General features: G+C 51.0%; 8 protein-coding genes across 8 annotated transcripts; 5 read left to right on the top strand and 3 right to left on the bottom strand.

The window, feature by feature from the left end:
• Window positions 1-1,028: 1,028 nt before the first annotated feature.
• On the top strand, window positions 1,029-2,770 carry ASPACDRAFT_1881528 (OTU domain-containing protein; the record flags this gene model as incomplete). Its single annotated transcript, XM_020198243.1, has 4 exons — window positions 1,029-1,418; window positions 1,509-1,936; window positions 1,988-2,532; window positions 2,572-2,770. Exons 1-4 carry the CDS (start codon window positions 1,193-1,195, stop codon window positions 2,768-2,770), a joined length of 1,398 nt encoding a protein of 465 aa, XP_020055063.1. The 5' UTR covers window positions 1,029-1,192.
• A 1,737-nt stretch (window positions 2,771-4,507) lies between these two features.
• ASPACDRAFT_1889211 (PTH11-like integral membrane protein) lies at window positions 4,508-6,460 on the bottom strand. The gene is made up of 6 exons (XM_020198515.1): window positions 6,017-6,460; window positions 5,924-5,960; window positions 5,804-5,871; window positions 5,372-5,745; window positions 5,246-5,313; window positions 4,508-5,183 (listed from the first exon to the last, which is right to left on the bottom strand). Exons 1-6 carry the CDS (start codon window positions 6,206-6,208, stop codon window positions 4,789-4,791), a joined length of 1,134 nt encoding a protein of 377 aa, XP_020055062.1. The 5' UTR covers window positions 6,209-6,460; the 3' UTR covers window positions 4,508-4,788.
• Window positions 6,461-9,458: 2,998 nt separating this feature from the next.
• ASPACDRAFT_1857217 (uncharacterized protein) lies at window positions 9,459-10,906 on the bottom strand (the record flags this gene model as incomplete). The annotated part of the gene is made up of 1 exon (XM_020197533.1): window positions 9,459-10,906. The coding sequence occupies one exon, from the start codon at window positions 10,904-10,906 to the stop codon at window positions 9,560-9,562; it is 1,347 nt and encodes a 448-aa protein (XP_020055061.1). The 3' UTR covers window positions 9,459-9,559.
• Window positions 10,907-11,813: 907 nt separating this feature from the next.
• Window positions 11,814-13,188, top strand: ASPACDRAFT_79527 (oxidoreductase, short chain dehydrogenase/reductase family). The gene is made up of 5 exons (XM_020205426.1): window positions 11,814-12,272; window positions 12,379-12,688; window positions 12,762-12,817; window positions 12,888-12,996; window positions 13,053-13,188. The coding sequence occupies exons 1-5, from the start codon at window positions 11,818-11,820 to the stop codon at window positions 13,083-13,085; spliced, it is 963 nt and encodes a 320-aa protein (XP_020055060.1). The 5' UTR covers window positions 11,814-11,817; the 3' UTR covers window positions 13,086-13,188.
• Window positions 13,189-17,767: 4,579 nt separating this feature from the next.
• On the top strand, window positions 17,768-18,682 carry ASPACDRAFT_44347 (Ras family protein; the record flags this gene model as incomplete). Its single annotated transcript, XM_020201407.1, has 4 exons — window positions 17,768-17,779; window positions 17,921-18,035; window positions 18,105-18,380; window positions 18,447-18,682. The coding sequence occupies 4 exons, from the start codon at window positions 17,768-17,770 to the stop codon at window positions 18,680-18,682; spliced, it is 639 nt and encodes a 212-aa protein (XP_020055059.1).
• A 1,170-nt stretch (window positions 18,683-19,852) lies between these two features.
• On the bottom strand, window positions 19,853-21,004 carry ASPACDRAFT_30785 (flavin adenine dinucleotide pyrophosphatase; the record flags this gene model as incomplete). The annotated part of the gene is made up of 3 exons (XM_020199759.1): window positions 19,853-20,483; window positions 20,559-20,725; window positions 20,918-21,004. 3 exons carry the CDS (start codon window positions 21,002-21,004, stop codon window positions 19,853-19,855), a joined length of 885 nt encoding a protein of 294 aa, XP_020055058.1.
• Window positions 21,005-21,586: 582 nt separating this feature from the next.
• Window positions 21,587-22,259, top strand: ASPACDRAFT_30348 (GMF family protein; the record flags this gene model as incomplete). Its single annotated transcript, XM_020199718.1, has 3 exons — window positions 21,587-21,686; window positions 21,856-21,986; window positions 22,068-22,259. Coding segments are annotated over 3 exons (423 nt in total), but the record flags the coding sequence as incomplete, so codon positions are not given.
• A 1,064-nt stretch (window positions 22,260-23,323) lies between these two features.
• Window positions 23,324-23,862, top strand: ASPACDRAFT_121286 (uncharacterized protein). The gene has a single exon (XM_020196427.1). The coding sequence runs from the start codon at window positions 23,586-23,588 to the stop codon at window positions 23,796-23,798; it is 213 nt and encodes a 70-aa protein (XP_020055056.1). The 5' UTR covers window positions 23,324-23,585; the 3' UTR covers window positions 23,799-23,862.
• The last annotated feature ends 672 nt before the right edge of the window (window positions 23,863-24,534 follow it).

The raw sequence follows: 24,534 nt of genomic DNA, 5'->3' as shown, positions 1-24,534 counted from the left end.
GAAGCAGCGTGACACCTACTGCCATCGATCTGGCAACAATACGCCCAGGAACGGAGCCATTGACTCGCTGACAGCTCACGTCCATGTTGTGCAGTTAGATCCGTGTTCTGCAGCCTTGCTACTCCGGACATCCAAGCCCTTGCCAATAGACCGTCTGACAGGTCACTTCATGCACAAACAGCGCAGAAGGATCCAATAGCGGAGTCGCGTCGGGGGGCGATCGCGGTTTAACCGTTTAATGTGAATTGGGCGGTGTGTTTTGAGTGCTTGAGTGCTAAAGTGCTTTCTTCAAGATCTCCCTCCTAGATCAAGGGCAGTGCACTCCAATTCATCACTCTTGGTGGATTGTGGGATCGGTTTTGAGGATGAATGAAGCGCGCAATCCATGGACGAACGTGGTAAGTTACAGTAAGGAACGCGTCCTCATTTGATGGACTCGGAGAGTGTTGTGGGGAGGGGACAGTGTGTAAGGATTGATTACCGATCTGCAGAGCCCGTTACCGATAGGGTCTTTCAGGCCTCCGGGCATTGAAAGTGGGCAGACAGTCTGAATGAGGTGGCTTCCCCTCATTGAAGAGAGGTGAATATGTTCTCAACAGGAAGCTTGGAACAATGGCATGGCTCTGACCGATTCAATGTTGGGCTGGAGTGACCGCTCCCCGCGGATGCGCAAAAAGACTCGATTGAAGGAGAGTACTACTAGGTAAGTAGGTAACCACCTAGTAATAGCTCTGTATACCTTTCGTCATCGACTACTACCGCCCCCGTGAATGACCCAATCATGAGTTGATTATTAGCTTACCGCCTCTGATCCCGGAGCGTAATGAAAAAAACCCTTGGTAAGAGGGATGTACGAGCATAACAGACGCCTCCTCCGCAGTTCGCCGTCCGAAAAGAAAAGTCTCGCGTGTACTCCCGTAGATCGTGTGTGTTGCTTTTCTTCCTCCCGCCTTTTCTTCCTTCCCATTTACCACTCTCTACTTTATTCCTTGCCTGAATAACACTTCCTTCCCTTCCCCCCCCTCCCCCTCTCCCTCCTCATTTATATTCATAGTGACTATTTTTCTCCTCTCTCTCCCCCTCCCCACATTCTTCATCTCTTATCTTCTCTCTCTGCTCGACGAACCTCTCTGTATCTTGTTGTTCGTTCCCCAAATGAGTGCATCTCGTCGAGCAGACACTATAACCAACTATGGCGGACGTTCCGAACGGTGGCAGAATTGTGCCCATAGTCGCGGCCCCCCGTCAGCATTATTCCAGTACTCCCGCCGTTGAGTCGGTGGGTAATCAACCTCAACCCCAACCAAAGCCCTCCAAATCCTCTAGAAGTACGCGCCAAAAGGCCGCCGAGGCCGAATGCTTGGAGATTCCGTGTCTCAACGAGCTAGGGCTCTATGCGCTCCCGACCGAGGGCGACGGTACGTTGCTCTTTGCCCGCCATTGGCCAGCTAGCTTGTCCCTTGGCGCTCCTACTCTAGTGTGCCCTGTTTTCTGACCGTCAATTGTAGGCAATTGCCTGTACTATGCCCTTTCCGATCAATTGTACGGCGACTTCCTCCACGCTGACCAAATCCGTGTTCGTCTCGCGGATCACATCTTGGCCAACAAGGATTACTTCATGAGTTTTATAGCTGCTGCTGGCGGAGAACGCAGGGCACCACGCCGCGCAGCAGCCAAAGCAGCCAGACAAACCTATTGCTCCTCGTCATCAGCCAGTCCCGCGCCCCTCTCGGCCCGGGATAAGGAGCGTAGCTTCGACACTAGAGTGGCTGAATCGCGAAAGAAAGGCGTCTGGGGTGGCGCTGAAGAGATTCAGGCATTCTGCCAATCTTTCAAGAGGGATGTGGACGTCTACACGATGTATGGAATTCAGAACTTCCGTGATGTTCACGCACCCGTCGATGAACACAGAGAGAAAGTGCACATCGCATTTCACGTAAGTAACACAAACACTGTGGCGTAGGTGACGTTCTAACCCTCCGCGTAGGATTTTCATCATTATTCGTCGGTCCGACATACGAGCGGGCCGCATACTGGACCACCTTCTATAGCACCCATTGACAAGGAGCGTCAGGAGGAAGCTTCTTCCGCCAGCTCGACTGTCGTGGACGTGGCCACCCCATGGAAAATTTCGGCCATCCAGGAGGGTCTCGGGGGCAAATACGACCGCGAGACCATTGTAGGCATGCTGCAACAGTGCCGTGGTAACATCGACCGGGCTTTTATCAACCTGATCGGTGAAGACGCCAACTGTAGCGAAGCAGATGCGCCCACCTCGAAGGCTATTATGAAGTCGCGCCTGCAGCCGTCTTCGCGATCTTCGTCTCCATTCAGTACGGGCAGCAAACGCTCCGCGGATGAAAGCGAAGTTGAAGAGAACCCCCGGCCGGCCGTTCGGCGCACGCGGGCTCGGGAGAATAAACGACGCATTCTTCCCGATGTGACCGTCGGAATTGCCTTCAGAGATAATCAGAACGATCTTGTTTCTCTGCGACTGCGGGTTAGTCCTGACACAGTTGCACCCAAGAAGCAGTCCACCGGCAGCACGACCCCCGAGCGAACTGAAACTAGTTCCTCCTCGGAGCCAGCCAGCGACGGCACCGACTCTTCGAAGAAGGACCCCAAGCTCAAGATTAAGTTCCGAACGGCAGCTTCCGCTCCTACAGAATCCGCTAGTCGACAGCCGACTGAACCTAGTGAAGAGCCCAAGGCCACGCTGCGACGAAGCATACGACTGTCAAAAAGTCGCAACGCCCCCAGGGCCGGTTAAGATCAACCACACGCACCTCATACCATTTGCCAAACCCTGTTCAAAATTAGCAGAGTGTTACCACTCACGCATACGAAGCTAACGACCACCATTTACTTTCTCGATACATGGCACCATTTTCTGGCTATTGCATTATCAAGCGCGTTGGGTGTTTGGGGCCTTTTAGAGCGTTGGGCCCTTGCTTACTTTTTCTTCTTCACCATACCCTCCTGCATACCTGTATATTTGCATATGAGTGCTTCATGCATGTTACTAGCGACGCGACTAGACCTTGTTCATGGTTCTATCATTCACCACCACCACCATCATCATCATCATCCTCCTCATCTTCTTTATACCTCATATCAGACAAGATCTTCGGAAGAAGTCCGACTTTTTGAACTATTTATGATACCACTATACTGCAATGATTCGATACATTACCTCCGCCAGACGGACACGTGCATAAATCTCCGCTGCCTCTCTCCGCAGTGTGACCCGCAATGAACATAACCTCTCCGCCTTGGTCTTCATCATCAGGTGTTTTCAGGGCGCCCTGACCGGGCATTTCTCTTGTACTTGATATCCCCAAACTAGCAAAAGATGACGAAACTTGCATACACTTGTGGTGAAGACTAAAGGAACGATGCATGATGCATCATGGAGGAAATCTGAAGAATTGCTTACTTTCCAGCTTGCGTGGCCTTGACTTGCTCGGCAGTTTGCTTGATATCCTCCAAGAGCACTGATTTACGTAGGATCAAAACAAAAATATAGACAAACACACAAGCATTCTTGACCGAAAAAAAGACAACCCCATCAAACAAACCCCTGATCCCTCGAGCGGATAACTCCTGCGCATAGATCGTAGCCCGAGGAAGAAATGCTCACTGTACTGTGTTTGATGCACAACCACAACATATCCTATTCATAGGCAGTGCCGTGCTTCACTGTACTTATCTGTTTCATCCTCATCGAAGATAGAGGGGGCAAATCGCCCGTAATCTGCAGTGTGTATACATTTACCATGGTTATCCCGCAAGCACAGTAACAGCGTGCTCGGGTGTTAACGCACTGATCCACGCGATCATCGAGCTCGAGGGTAAATGTATCGAGCTTGTTATGCCCCTCTTACACTACAGTGCATTATCAATGATAGAAGAACGGGGTTAGTCGGTATTCGCGGTCTCGAACGTTACAGGGAAAGCGGAATTGAGTAAGGGAATATCGAATATCGAAACATTGGACATCGAATATCGAATATCGAGAAGGAACCTGGACCCGGAAATAAAGGTTCCCTGGATAGAGAGTGGACATAGAATACTCAGTCTTGTTAGGTTATAATTAGTATATCAGTCTAAAGTGGTTAGAGCTTAGTTAGCTTAGCTTAGCCTAGCCTAGCCTAGCTTACCTCCGCGCTTGCAAAGGCCCTCTATCTATTTATAAATGAACTTCGACACTGGCGGGAGCATCCGCATCCTTCCTTCCTAGACTGCGTTGGGGAGCTGGGGATAAGGGTTACGCTGTGGCATGGTACGGATAGTGGTGGGTTGGTGGGTAGAGATAGGTATCGCTCGGTTAGAGACCTGCTACGACGAATGGGGACTGAGCTGGATCAAAACAAACGACTGAAAAAGTCTGCCGATGCCTCAGTCTACACCTGCTAGAAAGTAGCTGTACCCTGAATAGCAGATAACGTTGAGCGTGGACCTATCTACAGTCCAATAACATCTTTTGAGTCGACCATGAGCCTCGTGTACAGTACTGGGTCTGGTGACCGTCCTCTGCAAGCAACGGAATAAAACAATTCAATAGGTTCATGATAGTTCGTTAGCGATTAGCCTTCTATGCATTAGCAATATACAAGATCTCTCGGCGGCTGACCGGCACAGAAATATAGTAAGAAAGAAGCGCGGGGGTATATGTGAGACAGTAAAAGAGAAGTGATGGGTAGGCAAGTCCGGAGATCCGAGGTTCGGAAACGTAGTAAGACAAAAAGATCGTTAGGGTAAGCGAAAGTGATAGTAAAGCATAGATCGTTATACATCCACCACCAAGCGGCGCTGGCTGGTGGATTCGCCGTGATGCGACGACTCCTGGATCATCTCCGTCCGCACTTCAATGCCGCCAAAGGCACCGCCGGCTGCGCCGACATGGCTGGCCTCGCCGGACTTGACGTCGATGGTGTACATGTCGTAGTCGCGGTCCTGGGAGTAAAGCTCGACCTTGTGGCGATGGGACTGCGCGGTCATGCGGGTGGCGGTCATGCGGCTGACAGACACGGTGGGATTGCGCGTGTAGCGGTTGTAGCTGTTGGTGGACAGGAACTTGGGGAAGAGGCGGCTGACGATGGGGCGAAGGAAGGGCAGGCACGCGCAGATGATGGCGACGTTGCATTCTGCGGCGGTCCAGTAGGCGGCGCCGACATTGCTCCCTGGTTGATGATGGTTGTCAGCAAGGAAAGTGATGCCAGGTCGATAGAAGGGGACTACTCACAGGAAGTGTCACTGCTCTGGGCGACAGAACGCAACGAGGAGAGACGTAAGATACTAGTGATAACGACTCTATACAATGGGTTAGCCACAAACTCAGAACTGGATTGGTAGGTTGGAAGACACGCACAGTCCACCAATAGCGAAAACACCCATGAGCGCTAACTTCTGCGCGCGCGGAAGCTGCAGTTGCGACAAAAGAGGCATCGGCAACACCAGCAACGTCACGTCGGTGGCGATGTTCATAGAGGCGTTGAAGAACCAGACCGCTTCGAAATTGAGACAGTACCCCGAAACAGTGCGATCCCAGAATCTGGAGACCGGCACGCAGTTCAAGAAGCCGCTGACGACCGCCCACGTTCCATAGGCAGCCACGATGCCTAGCACAACGTAACAGGCCAGTCGAAAACGGCGGTCGGGGAAAATCCGCAAGTATTGGAAGAGAATGGAGAACTTGGTGAAGATCAGACTGGCGTTATAGAAGGGGATCGCAGCCCATAGTCGCTAAGAAACCAATCGTTAGTTATTAGTTCTGTCTGCGTGGCACGCTCAAGAGTTTTACCTTCAGCTGCTCCTTCAGAACACGATCTGGAAGCTGGGAAGAGTGTATCCCAAGTCCGAAGCGTACCTCTGGAGTATATTAGATGGGAGTCGCTCGGTGTGACAAGCTCTGAGGTCTTACCAGCACCAACCAGGCCAAGGTATGTACACGCCAGTATCTGCCAGGTGCATGTCAGTAAATGTCCGAACTCTAATCATGTCCAGAGAGGCATACCAGAGATATGAGAATCATGTAATCCTCGCGACCCTTCAGTTTCATCAAACCGAGACGCGCATACATCCGCATAGCGACAATAACAACCGAAAAGCCGGTGAGCACGGCTGTCACCACCAGTGCTCGCTGACCACGTTCTGCACCATCTCCCGATATCCTGGGAAACAGAAGATGTTCTCTGATTATGTCCATATTGGTTTGATAGTGGTTATTGGAGGGAGTGAATCGAGTAGGTAGGGCCGTGGGGGTGTGGGCTGTAAGAAAAGAGCGTATCTCTGAGTATAGATGGCTGTGGCGCCCGCTTGCTGAATGTCCGCCGAGGTGAAAGTAGGATGCCCTCTCCAGGTTTCGCAACCTAGATATCAAGATGAGGTAGACCGCATGGGTTCAATTGGAGATCAATGGGGTTAAAAGAGAGTGGGTGGGTTGGTCGAAGCGTCTGCAGTAGAGTTTAGTTGGAAGGAACCGGTGCGGTAACGACATGGCTTTTATTTGTACAGTCCCTTTTACTACTGGGCCTATGGAGACGATCCCCGCACTGGCTCAAAGTTTGATAGTACTCAATAGCGTAAGAGAAGCTGAAAGAGGGCTAATGGGCAGCATGGTTCCTTGTCGAGGGAACGACCTGAGCTGGGTCTTGTCCGGGATGTGGTTAGGAGCTGAGGGGGGGTGCCATTCAGATTGTAGTAATGATCTATGCGACTAAGCCGTCGGGCTCCACCGGTGTCGTGGGCAAGGTGGAGGAAGGCACGAGGTTCGCAGAGAAAATTAGTCAATGGCGATGCGTATTTAGCAGCAGACCCAGAATCGATGGCTCTCTGGCACCTTCCGCCCTGTCAACTGGTGCCTCGTTCCGGGCTTCGATCCATGGAACGTCGCCATAGTCTTACTCGACTCTCTTGTATAACTGCCCTGTGCGGTTTAGTGCTGCTCGGCAAGTGTTGTGCGGTCAACAGAGAGTGTACATGAGAGGCCAAGTCTCCGCTCCACAGAGAGAAAAAATCTGACGATTATGCTCGTTTCAAGTTGAATGTCGGTATGTTGAGTATACGACCATCAATCTAAACAAATTCGAGGTCGATTCCTCGCCTAATCTCAACTAGAAGGTCAGTTGGGGATCGATATTCTTCATCGCATCTTAAGCAAGTCTTCCACACTATCCTTGCTCTGAATATTAATGCATGATTCATGTGCTTGGTTTCAGATCGCGGCACGAATCATAATACCCGATCGCGCCGGTGTGGATTTGGCATGCCTGGCAAGAGAGTTTTCTCCTACTGCAAGCTAAAGCGGTATGATCGTGCGCCTGCACTTGCTCGTGGTCAGAACTAGTCTTCCAAATTATGACCAGTCAGAAATCCTAGAGGTGGAGTGTTTGACGAGTGGCGATATTTAATTTTCTCTTCAAGACGAGGACTCTGCTTGAATCTCAACCATAAGAAGGGTCTAGTCCGGCCAACAGTGCTAATAATTTTCGCTTATCAACAACAATGCTATGCACCCGGTCTATCCAAGGCCGACCGCAAAGTTGGCGAACCATTGCCGATTGTGATGGCGGTTTCTGTGCGGTGCTTTGACGAGCACTTGTCCTCTGGACACATTTGGGTCATGATAGGCACCAATTGTCACCACAGTGGAGCACGTCGCCTCTAGCGTCCGAAGTGGCCGCGATCTTCGACAGCAATAACCTTTTTAGGACATTACTGCTCTACACAGTAGACGTTGATAAATTCATGGTTATTTTTTCCGTGGCTTGCAACCATCCGGGGAATTTCTGCCGGGGCAGGAGACCATTCTCTGTCCAATGGCTGATCGGCAGATGGTGTGAACCTTCGTCTGCAAACCTCGATAGACTGTGTGTCCGCGCGCGATTTACTCTGCAGGTCCTCGCTCGATTCCAGTTCCTGGCCTACCTAGCCCGCAGCTAAATCCGGTGTCTACGTTTGTCTCAGAAGAGGGGGGGAATTGTGTGTCGAGGGGGCGTTAGAACTGTGGACCAGAAGCAAGTTATAAATGTCGATCATATGGGACTTAGTGTTTCCTGATTCATCTAAGGTCTCAAGGCCTGATCATTTTTTCTGTGCCTTCAGATTGAGGTCGAGGACTTATTTCGGCCGTTGTAAACTGTGAATCAGTGCGCCGGAAGAGGAACACCATGACTGTAAGCAGCAGCCTTCGTTTTTGCGAAAGGCGTGGGTAAATTCTGGGTAGTATGTCAAATATCATATCATGACGCGAAGATGCGACAGCACTTGGAGCAGTTCGATTCTGCAGGATCAAGGGTCCGCCACCACACGTGGGCGAGGAATCTCGTGCGGCCCCAGCACATCTACCACGTTTGTGAGAGAATTGCTTCTCCTGGTCGGGTTTCCAGAAGAGGACATACACATTTCTGGGGAAACGACCTAGCATCCGCTGTCGGGATTCATTATTATGTCCTGTTTCGACTTTCGAGTGCTTTGGGGGGTTTCCCGGAACGCTGGGACGCAAGGATTCGGTGGTGATCATCAATAAACAATGGGGCCTCAGATGCAGGTCCCAGGAGAAAAGAGGGGGATGAGGCGTCGATAGCGCGGCGCTATCACTGCTAGAGACGGCGAAGGATTGCACTACCACGCAGCTGGTATGAACACGCCCATTGTAAAGACTTGGCAAATGATGTACATGGCTTAGAATAAGGCTTTTCAGTACCCCATCACTGTCCAATGAGGACAAAGGCTTCCTGGGAGATGGCGAGGCTCTAGCCTAGTCTGGTCAATAGAGATGGTTGTATGGTGTTGCAATATTATTGAACGCCATAGGATAAATAAACGTACGCTCCCACTAGACTCACTGACTCATGCATCTGTAGGTTTTGGGGAGCGTTTTTTGTTCGCTGAATGGCTGGCAGAGTGTCCCTAGCTTCGATTGACGAGATATCTCGAGCCCTTGAACTGATTTGACTCCCAGGTTCTGAGTACGGTGGTCGGCAGTGGTGTTGACAGCCTTGCACTGCGTTGAGCTTGAAGGGAAACTCGACTCGAGGATCGTCGCGTGGGGGCAATTTGGCATGGCCCGGTCAGCGTCAATTATGTCACCTCAGTCAATTGAGCCGCTGGGCTCACCGAACCGTTCTCTTCCCATGGGCCAGCCCTCATTGGCAGAAGATAATCAGGCTCTGGGGCCACTGTCAAAAGTGGGCGATGATCGCTGGCCGGAGGAAGAGAAGCAACAGTGACTGAAGGGGAAGGGGGAAGACGAAGCGGTCAGTCAGTGTCAGTCAGCCGACGGACAGACAGCAAGCGATGTTTATCCCTGACGATCCACGGGCTGCGGAACAACAACAACAACCAGAACAATAACATTTTACTCTTGAATTGACTGTTTGTCAGATAATAACAATACAGGGTAATGATCTACACATTCTATGTTCGGCGAATTGGATTTTCTTACATTTGGAAAAGAGGCACATAGCACTGTATCATTTACCCTTTTCTTTTATCATTATCCAGTATGAAACTAAAATTTCTACGTTCGGCATCAGCTTTTTTTCCTGCAATCAGTTCAGAGCCCAGTCCCTCCCTCAGGACTGGACTGCATCTCCTCCTCCTCTTCTGACAACTCTGGTAGCAAGGTCAAGGTGTAAAGGTCCGGGCTGTGCGGATCTTGTCGCAGGCCAGTTTTAGCACCGCTTTGGGGCACATGGTCCATAATCCTCATTCGAGTTGGGAAGCTCTCGAGCGAGTTGTCCGTCGAGGCGGTGATTTGGGGAGGTGCCTCATCAGGCTCACAAGTGACTGACTCCCTAAGAGGCGAGGGCTTGCGAGACTCCTCTTTCTCCTTCCTGAAGTGCCGGTTTTGATCTGTCTGTTCGAGCTCGGCGAGCCGCGATCGTTGCCTCTCGAACCAACCACGGGTCGACGGAAATTTAGCATTCTGTACGAAGCCAGTAGCTACACCAAAGTCCTCAAGCAGATAGTCGTAAGGATTGCCGGGGTCTTGCAAGCACTCATCGTTGGTTACCGTGGGATCGTTGCGCCACCAACCGTGTGGGCTGTAGTACCTGAAGGTGAGCTTGGATGCCCATTCAATGAAGTCAGTGATTGTTCCTGGGAGTTTTTGTCCTCTGGTTTCGAGATCAACAACTACCGGGTCTATGTAGATCATAGCATTCTTCAACAGGGCTTTGAGGCGAAGCTCATCCCCGGCTCTGGGGACCTTCGGGTCGGTTAGCTGGAAGAAGAGTGAGATCGCCGGTGGTGTCCGGCTCTGTTGTGGGACGGGATCCCCAAGCCAGTTGAAGTGGTGGACTGACTCGGACTCGTCTACGTGGTGCATGTAGGCCTCACGAGCATTGAATTCATGGTCAATTTCGACCCTGATGAGCCTTACCTCAGCGCTCTCCATGTCCTCGCCAAAGGCCGGTGAAGGGGCCAATCCCCCATAGTCGTTACGTGCTGCTTCTTCAAGCTCCATGCCATGACCATTAGTATCTAGCCTCTGGCTTTGGTGAAAGTTGTTGAGATTGTAGCCGAGACTCTGGTAAGCCCTTTGGATAGCGTGACTTCTATTGATTGACTCATCGTTCGCCTCGGTTGTAGTCCAATCCATGCTGGTGCCAGCAGATACCTCTTCCTTCTCCCTCTCTAAGCGCTTGTCGAAATCCATCTCATCGAAATCGTGCATTAGCACTTCGTCCGACACCGTAAGTGTCTCTGTCGAGCTGGTAGAGCTTATCTCGTCTCTCGAAGTCATATCGTCATCCGAAGCCTCATCCATCCAGTTGAATGGCGATCCAGGCTCGAGGAGCTTCCTGTAGGTCTCCTCTAGTTCAGTAAAGCTCGTGATATGGTTATTAGACATCATAGCACTTACGTTTCTGGCTCTGTAGTTGACATCCTGAGGATCCATGTTGGCGATCAGACGCTAAATCGTCTGATTCCTCACTCGAAGTGCTCACCTTTTCAATATTTATAACCAGGTTATAGCTTCTGTCTTGAGTTAGACAAAGACAAGGGTGGTCGGTGGAACCAAACTGCGGAATGGTATTTATCATTAAGAACAGGTCATTACTATGTCATGGCTGACACCGCCATTCTCGTTTCTCCTTGATGATGCATAGAAGCGGTAACTTGGGCAGCCACATCGACCGTTGAATGCAACAAACGGTTCTTAATACTCTTTCAAATTACGATCTGTCCGCGTTCGCAGTTATCGTATCGAGGCTTTTAGGATCGAGAAACTTCGAAGTCATTGCTGGGATAGCGGTATATTTGGGTTGTTGGTGTGTTTGCACCACATATCAGTGCTAACGCTGGTAGATAGTAGGTCGTTAGATCTGATCCCGAGCTCTGACCATGCTATGGGCTCATCTTAAGTACTGCTTGGTTATGATGTTATGATCTCATGCAAGGCACGAGGAGGAACTCCGGAGTTAGACAAGTCCGGCATTCAAGTTGTGTGTCTTTGTACTGTCTCCATGTGGTAGGCAGGGATCAGAGAATGACAAAGAAACCATGAGTGCTTGTAGACCACAATGGCTTTGTTTTGCCGCGCGATGGCCAACATTGTCTTGCAGACAGCGAGCAGACGTTCGAGTCGGCAGAGTTGTATGCGGTGCAGAAGGCGATCGGGGAAGGGACTCCGATGTATCGGGGCGACCTTCAGCCGGTTCAAAAAAAGGGCCCCGCCGAAATCACGAAAGACGGATTCCCCCGCACGCAACGCCGACGTTCGGCCGTCTTCGATTCCATTTAAAGCCAACTGAGCTCCCCCCCTTATCTCTCGTTATCCTTCTGACTCATCTCTTTAACGTCTGCCTTATGCTCCTGCTTCGAGCTCTTCTCACCTCGACCAGATCCCTGCGACAGCTTCCGTTGACGACCTCCCCCGGGAACATCTCCGCATTCACCCCACTTACCCGATTAACCCCGTTCCAGTCCGCGATCCAGCCCACCTTCATCAGACGTACAATGGCCTCCGCAATGGCAAAGCGCCTCGAGGGCAAGACCATCGTGGTCACCGGTGCCTCGTCCGGTATCGGCCGCAGCACGGCCAAGGAGTTTGCTCGCACCGCGCCCAAGGACCTGAAGCTGATCGTGACGGCCCGTCGCATCGACTCTTTGAAGCAGCTCGCCCAGGAGATCAAGGAGGAGGTCGGTGAGGGTGTCAAGGTCCTCCCCGTGCAGTTGGATGTTAGCAACCCCGAGGAGATCAAGAACTTCGTGCTGTCTCTGCCCGCCGAGTTCCAGGAGATCGATGTGCTTGTGAACAATGCGTGAGTCGACGTTGCGCCCCTCTCCCTCAATAAAATTCGCCCTTTTGTCGCATTCACGGCCCAAGGAAGAAGCGAGACGGAAACCCTGTTGACACTCAAGAATCAGCGGCCTCGTCAAGGGTGTCGCCAAGGCCCCCGAGATCGACGCTCAGGATATCGACGTCATGTTCTCGACCAACGTGACCGGATTGATCAACATGACCCAGGCCATTCTCCCCATCTTCCAGAAGAGATCTGACGGCGGTCGCGGCGATATTATCAACATCGGTAGCATTGCCGGCCGCGAACCTTATCCCGGTGGAAGCATCTACTGTGCCACGAAGGCGGCCGTCCGCTCCTTCACCGACGCCTTGAGAAAGGAGCTGATTGCGACGAGAATCCGCATCATCGAGATCGACCCCGGTCAGGTGGAAACCGTGAGTCGTCTGCCTGAGAGCTTCATAGCGGTCTTCGTTCTGAGTCTTACTGATAATTGTTTGTGCTGTGCAGGAGTTCTCCGTGGTGCGATTCTACGGTGACAAGGAGAAGGCTGATGCAGTCTACGCGTATGACATCCCCCGCTGGAGATTATTTGCACAAATGGAATCAAGGACATACTAATGTGCTCTGTTGCAGTGGCTGCGAACCCCTCACCCCCGATGACATCGCTGAAGTTGTTGTGTTTGCCGCTGGTCGGCGCGAGAACGTTGTGATCGCGGATACGCTGATCTTCCCCAGCCACCAGGTAAGTTCATGGAACTTGGGGACCCAGATGACAAGCGCTGACGCATCCTTCACCAGGCTTCTCCGGGAATCATGCACCGCAAGGCTTAGTGATATGCATGATCGATAGAATTGAAGTATATAAAGGCAGGGTACCTGCTACTGTCTGGACACGATAGATAACGGCTGGTTGAAATAGAATCACAATGAACCGTCCTCCAGCTTAGCCAAGAAGTATCGGGTAGTCTATGTGCTGTGTACCGGTATCTATCTACCTTTTTGGGGTGTATGAATTTGCCCGTTGACGGGTCATTCTCCGCATCCACATAACCCCCTCAAGAAGGGCTGAGGTCCAGTGGTACTCCGTAATTTGGGCCTATGACTTAGAACCAATAATTGGCAAAAGCACGTGGTTTCTATTTCTAGATTGATAATCATGAAGGGCTGCCGACTTCAGAAGAATGAAAACATCACTCGGCACGCCCTCTAGATGGGGATCAACCAGCGCTTAAATTTTCAGCCTGATCATCTCGATTGCTTCAACTCCCCTCTGCTGCTGACCGACGAGAGGGAGATGAACAAATCCCCAAATCTTACTTGATGCATATACTTACCATATTCTACGCCCCTCATCAATCTTTCCCCAACAAGAACAGCAAGTAAAGAGATATCAAACCCGAATAACCCCAAAACATCAATCTCCATCCCCCGCCTTCTCGCCCTACAAACCCCCCCGTCTCCCCCAGAGATGAGCTCATATGATAAACCCCAGGTGAACCCCCATTGCGTCACAGAAAAACCAATATCCAGACCCTAATCCCCAACCAGTTACCACAACAGACGTATCCAGAAACATTGACATGTCAGTTCATCGGCCCCTCACGCTTCAAGCTCCGACCGATTTGATTTTTTCCCCTGCATATGACATGGGAGCCAAGACACAGAGACAAGAAGAAGCAATTATTGCCTGGGTCGAATCTCAAATCTCGACCCAGGAGAGAATGGCGGTCTAGACCTGCTGTGTAACTACTGTACCCGTCAACCGCTACTCTGGTTTGTGATTTATAAAGGGCAATTGTGCTTGAGACGTTGGGGGGGTTTTTTTTGGGTCTGTTTTGTCGATCATTGGGATACATATGTTACCGTATGGTGTGCATATGTCTGAGCCGGGCGGGATAAGACGGTTGTTGTTGGTGGTTTTTGAGTTCGGGGGTGCTGCTAAGTTTATGTCAATCTCGATGCAGTGGGTTTTGCTTGGGTGGTTGGAAGGCTGTTGCTGTGGTTTGACTTCGTTGGTTTGAACTATATGGGATAAGTTGTTAGGTTGATGAGAGCGTTGCACCGCTCGGCCAAAAAGGATTGTCAAGACATCGATCTAGCCGATGGTTCTGCTCCGAAGGATCCTGATTCCTGTCATAAGTGTTGTGAGCTTGTGGGTCTATTCTTGTGTCGCTGCATAGGTATCGTTGGACGGGTCGCGGGTGGTGATATGTTCCTACTGCCGACATCCTTCACATTGCCCTTCAGTGCCATAAAGACCGGTCGCGACCGTGGTCGATGCCACTCGTCCATGTCGTTGCGAACGCGCGGGGGTCCTTTTCCACGAATACTGAGTCATGTCCAAAGCGTTGCGATGGAGCCTGAAAGAAAGGATGATAAGCAGTTGCTAAGCGCCGGTGGTGTTGTCAGTGAACGGGAAAAAGCCTGTGAATGTTGCGGTGAGTGGATGACGACCGAAGGAGAGAGAGAGAGGCCTGTGGTCGGAGAGATCGGTCTGCATTCCGATGGGTTGATTTGTTCTCTATAGCCACGCACGTCGATGCCAAGCAGGGGAGAGAGGAAGAGGGATGTGCTCCAGAAAGCTAATTTGGGTGATTGATGGACTTGACGTTCCCGGCACATGGTTTGAAGTGTGACTGGTAAATTCTCGGATCATGCATCTTATAGGATAGTGAGTTGATGTATATCATTGCGCGGGGAAGGCCGGAAGATAGGTAGTCCGGATAAACTTGTATTGTACTGTCTGTGCATGTATCGAGGCGAGTGCAGGCCAAGACATTTGTGATGGCAAACTGGGGTTGATAGTTTGACTACAGTTGACATAGGGCAATATTCAATGCCACCGGCGTACTGAAAGCGTTCCGATCTAGGACGTTCTTTTATGACGGCATCGAGAGCATCAGGAGGGAACCAGGGTTGTTGGCCTTCTATCATCCGAGGGTGGGTTCCGAGGCTACCGAGATTCTGTACTGATCTTACCAGCCGTTGCATATGATGAGATGTTTCCCATGAGATGTGAGCTGACAAGTGGAGGTGTGGAGAAACATGAGCTCTCACCCTCGGCCTGAGGCTCTGTCCGAGGACTCCAGACCGTCAGTGTCACTGTGACACTGTAGACTAACTAACCGAGTGCTGAGTAGAGTGGTATTGGAGATGGTGCCAAGAACTCCCAGGAAGCCGGAACACTCAACATCCACGCCTATGATGTAAGTTAAGCCTACGCGTCTGGATGGAGCTGTCAATTGCAGTGCCTGTCATTCCGTGGAGCCGACATTGCTTCCAGAAAAGGTTTTTTTTGATGAGTTCTTGAAGGTCACTACTTTCCACGGACGTATCTTTTGTCCGAGAACGATCCCCCTGTGCGGCCTTCATCGTCATCATCAATCACTACAGCGAACCGACTGACTCTGTTGGAACGGGGGATATCCGAGTCTGACTTGCAGCCCTTGCACCCTGCGCGAGAGGAGCTTAACGGAGGAGTCGGAGCGGGACGTAGACACCAGGAGGGTCACAATTGCTCAAGCTGACAGCAGCGTGATTGGCTGTGGGGATTGAAAGCTATCCGTTTGTTTTCCGAGTTGCGCATAACGAGGTCGCTCAAGGCATTGAGTTAAGTGGTTGGAGACCCTCAGGGGAGACCCGATGGGGCCTCTGGACGATTTAGTGTGTAGAAACTTTTATCGACCGGCGCTAAGAGGTGGAACTGGTGAGATTAATCTATGGCCGGTCTTGAGATGGACCAAAATGTCTTTGGATCAAGGGCACAGCGATTCAGTCAAGATTGATGGCTCTGTGGCATCAGCCGGGGATGGCAACCTTAAGGAGCGAGATAGAAAGGTAGTAGTCTCCGTACTCAATCAGGTTTCTTATTACCTGGTGTTATTGCAGTAAGGCGAGGGTTTATGGTATTTAGCTTCCGTTCAATGGAAAGAGATTGTGATGTGACTGATTCGGCAACCCCTTTTTCCCTCCAGGCTCCTTGGACAACTCCTTCGTACCATGCCACCACCAATTGATGCTCGTTGCAGAGACTGCCCACGGCCCTAATTTTCTTGCCTTGCCTTCCGCCTCCACTTGCGATCGCCTATCCTGTTTCTCTTCTTTCCAATCACGGACTGTGATTCTGAGCTTTATCTTTGACAATTTACCATGTAGACTGGGGATCTCGAGCAATGACGAGGAAGAGGCATTAAATTGTAGTTGAGCTGATTGCGTTTGCCTTTCCTTTTCCTTTTCCTATTCTTATTGTCCAAATGTTAACAATGACGAAAGGCAGCTAGATGCGATGATGGCGAGAGAGAGTAATTATTCCCAGTGGACCAATCGCCCGATTAAATAATAATTAAACACCGTCTTGGCTGGGCTGGATTGAACCACACGCGTCGCCGGTTAATGCCACACCCACCCATCCACCCATCATCCTCTTTCTCGCTCGTTCTCTTCCTTCCCCCCTTTCTTAATTATTATTTATTGAAGGGAGGATGCGATAATTATTCTACAACTTACCCCAATCAGCAGCAACCTCATTTCCAATCTCTTCTACTCTTCTAGTTACCTAGTAGTTAGTGTAGAGTCCGACTCCTAGTCGTAGTGATTGACTCGGAATAGGGTCAATGTCAATGTCTCTGTCCCCACGGTCGCTACAGTTATCCTTTCCAGATCTGAACCTTAGGTAACTAATCTACTTGTTGGAGATGATATGACGATGATGACGATGATGATGATGATGATGATGATTAACTATTTTCTACATTAATTGCTCATGCTCTCTTTCTTCCTCGATTACTACTCTACTAGTAGGTATACTAGTCGTAGTCAGTTCATTATCTAGACTCCTTCTGTCTGGGCTTGTCCTTCCCTGCCATCCCCACTCTTTTTCCTCTCTCTCCGTTCCTCAAGTTGAACTAACCGCTCCCTAATCATCGCCTTCCTTCCTTCTCGGGCTCTGTCTTTCTCCCCTTTCCCCTCTCAATCTCTCCACCCTATCTTTCCTTTCCCTCCCTTTCTTTTGACCTCCTTGAATTTGAATCCACTCGAACGAACTTCTCGAAGGTCTTCCTTATTGACTTTTGCTTCCATAGACGGTTTAGAACCAGACGAATTGCAGCTTTCCCGGGAGACCACCTGCTGGTTCATCTTCAATTACGCCCGCTGCAAAGTTCCACGAACCACCGCCCCCTCCACCCCCCTGATCCTCTCTCCCACACACTACATCGGCACATCCCTCCCCTCCTATCGACCCTCTTCCCACCCCCCAGTCTGCTTCTTTAAGCTTGGCCTGTTCACTAGACCCGCCGTTGCTGTGGACTCCCCTTTAGGCGCCTTTACGCTGCGCAAAACTCCCAACGACCTGGGCCCGACCTCTTGACCCTTTGGCAAAGAAAATTGTGTTGTTGCTTGCTCCTTCGACCCGCTTGTCACAGCTCCTGTTGGGATAGCTACGATCACCGTTTCTCTTTCCCCCTTCCTTGCACCCCCCATATCCAGCATAATACAGAACAAAGCCTACCAGGATGGCTTCAAAGGTACGTCTTTCTCCCGCGTTCTAAGTTTCCCGTCTCTGGGCTCCCTTTCCTTCCCGCCTCCTATTTCCCCGATTTACTACTTCGCCGTCGAACCTGCAGCAACGCAGCGCCATCACGACAAATGCTTACAATTGCCTTCAGTTTCTTCGAGAATATAAGCTAGTTGTCGTCGGTGGTGGTGGTGTCGGAAAGTCTTGCTTGACCATTCAATTGATTCAGAGTCACTTCGTGGACGAATATGATCCGACGATTGAGGGTGAGCAGCCACCATGCTTTGCCGTCGCCGACCGATCGCGCAGCTAACCTAGCCTTTCCCTTGTAACAGATTCGTACCGCAAGCAGTGCGTCATTGACGATGAGGTCGCTTTGTTGGATGTTCTAGATACCGCCGGCCAGGAGGAATACTCGGCGATGCGCGAACAATACATGCGGACCGGCGAAGGCTTCCTTCTCGTCTACTCGATAACGTCGCGTCAGTCATTCGAAGAAATCATGACGTTCCAACAGCAGATCCTACGAGTTAAGGACAAGGACTACTTCCCCATCATCGTCGTCGGAAACAAGTGCGATTTGGAGAAGGAGAGAGCGGTCACAGAAGAAGGTGGGTTATCAAGTTCAGGGTGATTAATTGCGACGCAAGCTGACGAGCGATGTTCTTCATTTCCAGAGGGCGAGGCGCTAGCACGGCAGTTCGGCTGCAAATTCATCGAAACCTCCGCCAAGTCTCGCATCAACGTTGAGAACGCTTTCTACGACCTCGTGCGCGAAATCCGTCGGTACAATAAGGAGATGTCCTCGTACCCGTCCGGGGCAGGCGGCTTCGGCTCCCGCGCCCCCGAGGGCAAGATGGACGTCAGCGAGCCTGGCGAGAGTGAAGGGTGCTGTAAATGTATTATAATGTAATGAACAGGCGTTGGATTGAAAAGGATACACACATGTCGAGATTCGGAAGGAACAAAACATTATACCTCGGCAGGAAGCGAGATCAGCGATACCCACCATCGTGATGCGGAATGTGGCTTGTCGACGCGTTTGGACCGTGCTATTATACCAGATGAGGCTCGTCGCCCCGATGATGACTGCTCCCGCCCTCATGCCGCCATCCTCTCCATGAACGTTCGATTCCCCTTCTGTTTCTCTGTTCTTCTATTTTTTCTTCTTTCTTTTTCTTCTCTTTTCTTGATCATTTATCACTTCTTATTTCATTTGCAAGATTGGCCACTTCTTTCAATCTGGGTTCTTTTTTTTTTTTTTACGATATTTCGATCTTGGAAAGGATGGGGAGGGGGTGGGAAAAGGAGCCTGTTCGTTAGATCTTGTGCATTTTATCTAGGTATATGCTATTGCTGTCGCTAGCATTCTGTTCTATTGTTGGCTTTCCAGGGCTGTCCCCCTGTCCTTCCGTCGCCCGTTTCCCATCGATGCTTCTGCGTGCCTCTCGTCGTCAGGCAGATTCGACCTCGACCTCATTTCAGCTTAATGCTTAGTTTGCTCCGTCATTTTCCTGCCAGTCGACCCATGTTGACCCCTTCCCACTCATTCGCCATATCTTTTTGTGTACATCTTTTTCCCCTCGGAGACGGTGCTGTACGGGGATACGGGGCATGGGACTCTTCAAAGTGTGTTAGGAATGAATATTGCCTGTTTCTTACGTTCTGCTTGGTGTCTTAGCCATATGGCTCAATTTCTCGGTCGATACGGTATGTGCTTGTGCCTTTAGTCAAGTGACGGAACAAGTCTATCGTCGTCCTTTTTGCTTTGGTGTGTGCACATTCAAGGTATAGTGTAGATTTCCTGTCTTCTTCGCAGATTCCTGGATTTGCCGAGTTTTGGTCACTGTGACTGAACGACTGGTTCGAGAGTGCCCTTTGCCTCGTTCATTTGAGACTCTGGTCAAGCTGGCTAATATCATCGTCTATTGGATAAGGAGATATCATGGATGTCACAGCGGACGGTCCGACGGGGCCGGGGCCTTCCCGGCAAACTGGATTTATCTATATACCCCCGGAATTCTAGCTACGGGGTTGACTGAGACGTTTTTCTCATCTTTGGCGTCGCTATCTTTTTCGAATTTTACTTCTCCTCCTCAGCATCGGAGGGCGGATCCAACTCATCCTCGCGGGCGACCTTCTTCCCTTGGACCTCGCGCTCGACCTCGGGGATCAGCGCGTCCATCAGCGCCTTGTCGGTGCCGACCAGCGTCACGGTGTTGCGCTTGTTGCCCCAGCGCGGGTAGCTGCCGACCTTGACGCCGCGGTCGGCGACGCGGGCGGCCAGCTCGGTCAGGTAGCCGGCCACGGTGCTCTCGGGCAAGGGGGTGCTGAACAGGTACCGGTAGATGCCCTTGCCTTCCTCCGGGTTGACCAGCCGCGGCAGCAGCGTCGGCTTCAGGTGCTCCAGCAGCCGCTCGAACAGCCGCGGCACCCCCGGCAGGATGTGCACGTTGCCGTTCACGATCGCGATTGGCACCCACATATCGTCCGCCACGAAGATGGCCTGCTCGTCTTCGGGGAGGGCCGCGTCGTGCGGCAGCTCCACCATCCGCAGCTTGGCCGTTAGGCTGGCGGACGGCGTGTCCCAGTCGAAGGTCGGTTGCATGGGGTGCGGTTTCGAGAGGAGCTTCATCCGCTCGAAGGCCGGCGTGTGTAGTTTGAGCGGCAGGGAGAAGGCGCGCGCGATCGAGGCGTAGGTAATGTCGTCGTGGCTTTTGGGGGGGTTGTTAGTTTGGAAGTGGTTTGCGGGGGAGTGGTTGGGGAAGGGCCTATCAGGCAGTACGTACGTCGGTCCAATGCCTCCGCTGGTCACCACAAAGTCGTACCGATCACTCATGCGCCGTACCGCTTCGATGATCTCGCTCTCGTCGTCCGCGATCACCTCCACGCGCTTCAGTTGGATGCCTAGCGAGAAACACCATTTCGCGAAGAAGGCGGAATTGGTGTCTATTGTCTGAAGGGTTTGCAGGGAAGTGGTTAGTTGGGTGGTTCTGTTGGTGAAAATGGGTTTGCGGCGCAGACGGGTTGGGTTGGTTGGATATGGACACCACTTGAATTTCAATTGAGGAGGAGGAGGGTGGCGTGCGGTGGTGAATGAACAGTGATTGAAATAGGAAGGGCTGGATAATGAGGATTCGATACTCACCTTGCCTCCAAGTACCTCATCGCCAATGATCAGGCATGCCGCGGTGTGGATGGTGCGTTTGTTCTTCGGGAGTACGGATGATGTCATATTGAAGGATGGGGATGGAGCCCGAGTCCCAAGTGCTGAGGCAGGAGTGGAAGCAATTGAGCTTGCAGAAGATGGATTGTTGAGGGCTGGCCGGGTGAGATGACGGGTGAGTTGGCTGAGTCGACTGAACATCGAGGCTGGTGGTTAAGAGGAACGAAAGGAGGACGGAGTGAGTGGATTTCAGGCGGACTAAGTATCAAGCGCGAGCGGGGAGGGGGAAAGGAAAGAAAGTGAGAAACAGAAAGTCTGGAGGGCCGCCAACGGAGGTTCGAGCGGGTGGGGAAGAAAATAGCGGGCGGCCGGCAACCCGTTCCCATCCCATCATTCATCATCCTTCCATCCCACTTGGAGCTAAGTTGCCTTCTCGATCGACATCTCCTGCTCCATTTCTGATACCCCCTCGTTCTTTTCGTGTCTGCACCGCTGGTTGTTTGTTGCCAGTCTTAAAGAGAATTTCGTGTGGTTAACCCTGGTGAGGTCATTATCATACCAACAAGATGGTGAGGACACATGCCCCGCATTCCCTCCCCCTCCTTGCCCTTCATCGGTAACCCGTGATATTGACACCCCCTCCTCTCCCAGTCCGAATCTCGTCTATATTCCTTCTCGCCGGAGACGAAAGAAAAGCTCCGCAAGTTTCGCTTGGGCACCTCGCGCGCCAAAGACCCGCAGGCTGTTATCTGTAGGGTTCCGTTTTACTTTATTGCCTTTCCCGCGCTCGTTCGAAACCTCCGTCGCCGATGTGAAGGATGAGGCATGCAGGCATATCCTGTTCTTCTGTGGCAGCGTGCCGAAGAAGGAATGGGCTGCGTTATATCGAAGGTGTTGGTGCTGACTGGTTGGGTCGACAGATATAATCGACAACAAGAGCCAGGAAATCCGCCCCGAGGATGGTGAAGTCTACACGAAGATGGAAGATCTCGCCGACGAGCTTCCCGAGACGTCGCCTCGATTCATCCTTCTCAGTTACCCGTTGACCTTGGTTCGTTGCCTCCTTACCCTTGGTTTCTGCTGTGGTAGCTCATCACGGGTCGCTAACATTGCGTCTTCTGTTCTTGTCTAGTCGTCCGGCCGTCTCACCGTCCCCTATGTGATGCTCTACTACCTCCCCGAGAACTGCAACCCCTCGCTGCGGATGATGTATGCGGGTGCCGTCGAGTTGATGCGCAACACCGCCGAGGTGAACCGTGTGATTGAGGTGGAGAGTGAGGAGGATATCCTGGGGATCGAGGCCAAACTGCAGAGTCAGAACTGAGTTGGCGGTCTGGGGGCGGAGGATGAGGTGTTGGTATATATCATCTTTCGGGCTCGGGTCTCCGCCGTGGGGCTTTAGCCTTTCTTTTCTTTTGAACTAATATATCAAGCGCTTCTTAATGGTATATTTAGCGGGGTACGCTATTGCTTTTGATGTTGAAATTTCTTGGGCTGGGGATGGGTTCTGGTTCTGCTGGTGAGCTTCTGGTCTCTTTGGTGAGGACGCGGACCTTGAGATTGATATTGTTGTTCCGGACGGGATAGATTGTTGCACAATTACTGGATCTGTAGAGCTGTCAACCTTGCTTTAGGCGTTGCTGCTGACTGCAGGTCCGACACAACAGCCATCCCTCCTCCAAGGGAAACAAGAAGGGAACTACCAGAACTGAGATTTAGATCCAGACTCCCTTGTGGCGGGAAGCCTGTTCCCAGTCGCACCACCCCGAGTGTAGCAAGGCACAATTAAGAACTCGACTATCGGCCCCTCTGCAATGAATGCCTCAGGCGGCAACAAGGTGGCCCATATCTATAATCAAAACCCGTAACCAAAAAGACCAGCCCGGTACTCGATGAAAGGCTTGTTGTCAATCAGATTGACCCCTGGACACGACCCGGCAGTTCTTGAATTCATGTACGGTTGCCTCCCAGCCACCCGTGGTCCCCCCTCAGCCCCATTCCAAGTTCTTGGGAGCCATGACGGGTGGAACCCTTTTCCGGGGAAAAGTTGATGTATCAACTTTTTACACCAGTCGATGTCTGGATGTATGGTACCTTCAAAGCCCATGTAGGTTTAGTAAGAAAAGATGATCGACGGTCATCATCTAGAGTGTACTGAGTTGTCTATGCTGTCAAACCTGGACTCCGAAGCCCTGATATCAACGATGACCTAGGAGGTTAGATCCTACATACCCCTCCTAGTATTAAATAGACCAGCATCCATGTCCCGTGTTTACGGAGGTCGACGGAATGCCGTGAAGGTCACTTACAGAGGTAAAGTACTGTACCTTGCAATGTGTGATGTGTGATGTATGCTGTTTGAGTGATAGTGTCTACTGCCCTTTCCTAAGTACAGTATGTGACTCCACAGTGGAGATAAGTTGATTCGGACAGACGATCATAGGCTAAATGCATATGGAGAAAGAGTCGATAGTACTGTACACTCACGGTACTAGGCCGTGTTGGGTAGGAGGCCCAGCTGCTCGTCTGCCAGGTGGCAGGTGGCAGGTGGCCCCGTGGAGCACAGTCCTCGGGTTTGTTCTTGTTTTTTTTTCTCTTTTAAATAGTATCATTTTACGGTCGTTTCCCCTTCAAAGTACGGGTCTTCGAGATGTCTGCCAGTGGTGGGTTGAGGTTCATTGTCCTGGTGATACTGGGGAGAGGGGCAAACGAGCAGGGATTAGATGACGATGGCGATGCTGTGATGGGTAGGGAAATGACCCCGAGCACTGGGTTGTCTTTCTCGGTGCTGATGATTGGCTTGTGCGGGTTTGAGGGGGTTTCTCTCGGAGATGCATGGCCAGAGGGAGAGTTAGGGACCTAGGGTCAGTGGAGATGGATTATAGACAGTCAGCCAGCAATAACCAGAACGCTTTCACCCCTCCGTGAACACAGTTCACATGAACTTTTCTTTGTGTACACGTGGAACGTTCCCGCGGCACGTGATGCCAAGCCCTTTATATAAGCAGGAACGTTCCACACGACCCTATAAATTACTGTTTTTTATTATTGAAATTCAACTTCCTCTTATATTTCTCCAAGTTCATTACACACTTTATTTCAAGCACTTACCAAGTACTTTATAAGTACCTACCAAGTACTTTCTAGACATGGATTTTCATGAAGTTATTGAACTTAGTTCTACGGAAGAGGAATACTCAACCCAGGTAATTTCCTAAGTAGTTATCAAGTACTTAGAAATTAATTTATATCTAGGAACCGTCACCATTAACCTTTCTGACTCAGGCAAAGGCATCACCTTTAACTACTCAGTTTATAGAGTATATTGATGATCTTCCTGAGTATCCAAAAACTGCACTATGTGGATATACATATGTAGTTCCATCACATGGACTTTCAAATACTGAAGTCAGCGCTCTAATTAGTGATGTTAGTATATAACTACTTACCAACCACTTCCGAACTACTTGCTAACTGCTTAGTAGATACAGTATAATAAACGTCAAGCAAGCGGCTTAAAACGAGCAGTCTTTTCACCTTTTCTTCAGTGTCGGGTTAAAAGATGGTCTTGGAAATGTTCTGGTATTCTTCGATGCGAG

Source organism: Aspergillus aculeatus (assembly GCF_001890905.1).
Source record: "Aspergillus aculeatus ATCC 16872 unplaced genomic scaffold ASPACscaffold_10, whole genome shotgun sequence".
NCBI classification, from domain to species: Eukaryota; Fungi; Ascomycota; class Eurotiomycetes; order Eurotiales; family Aspergillaceae; genus Aspergillus; species Aspergillus aculeatus.
The sequence above is the reverse complement of the archived record's forward strand: the minus strand, read 5'-3'. Positions and strand labels throughout refer to the sequence as shown.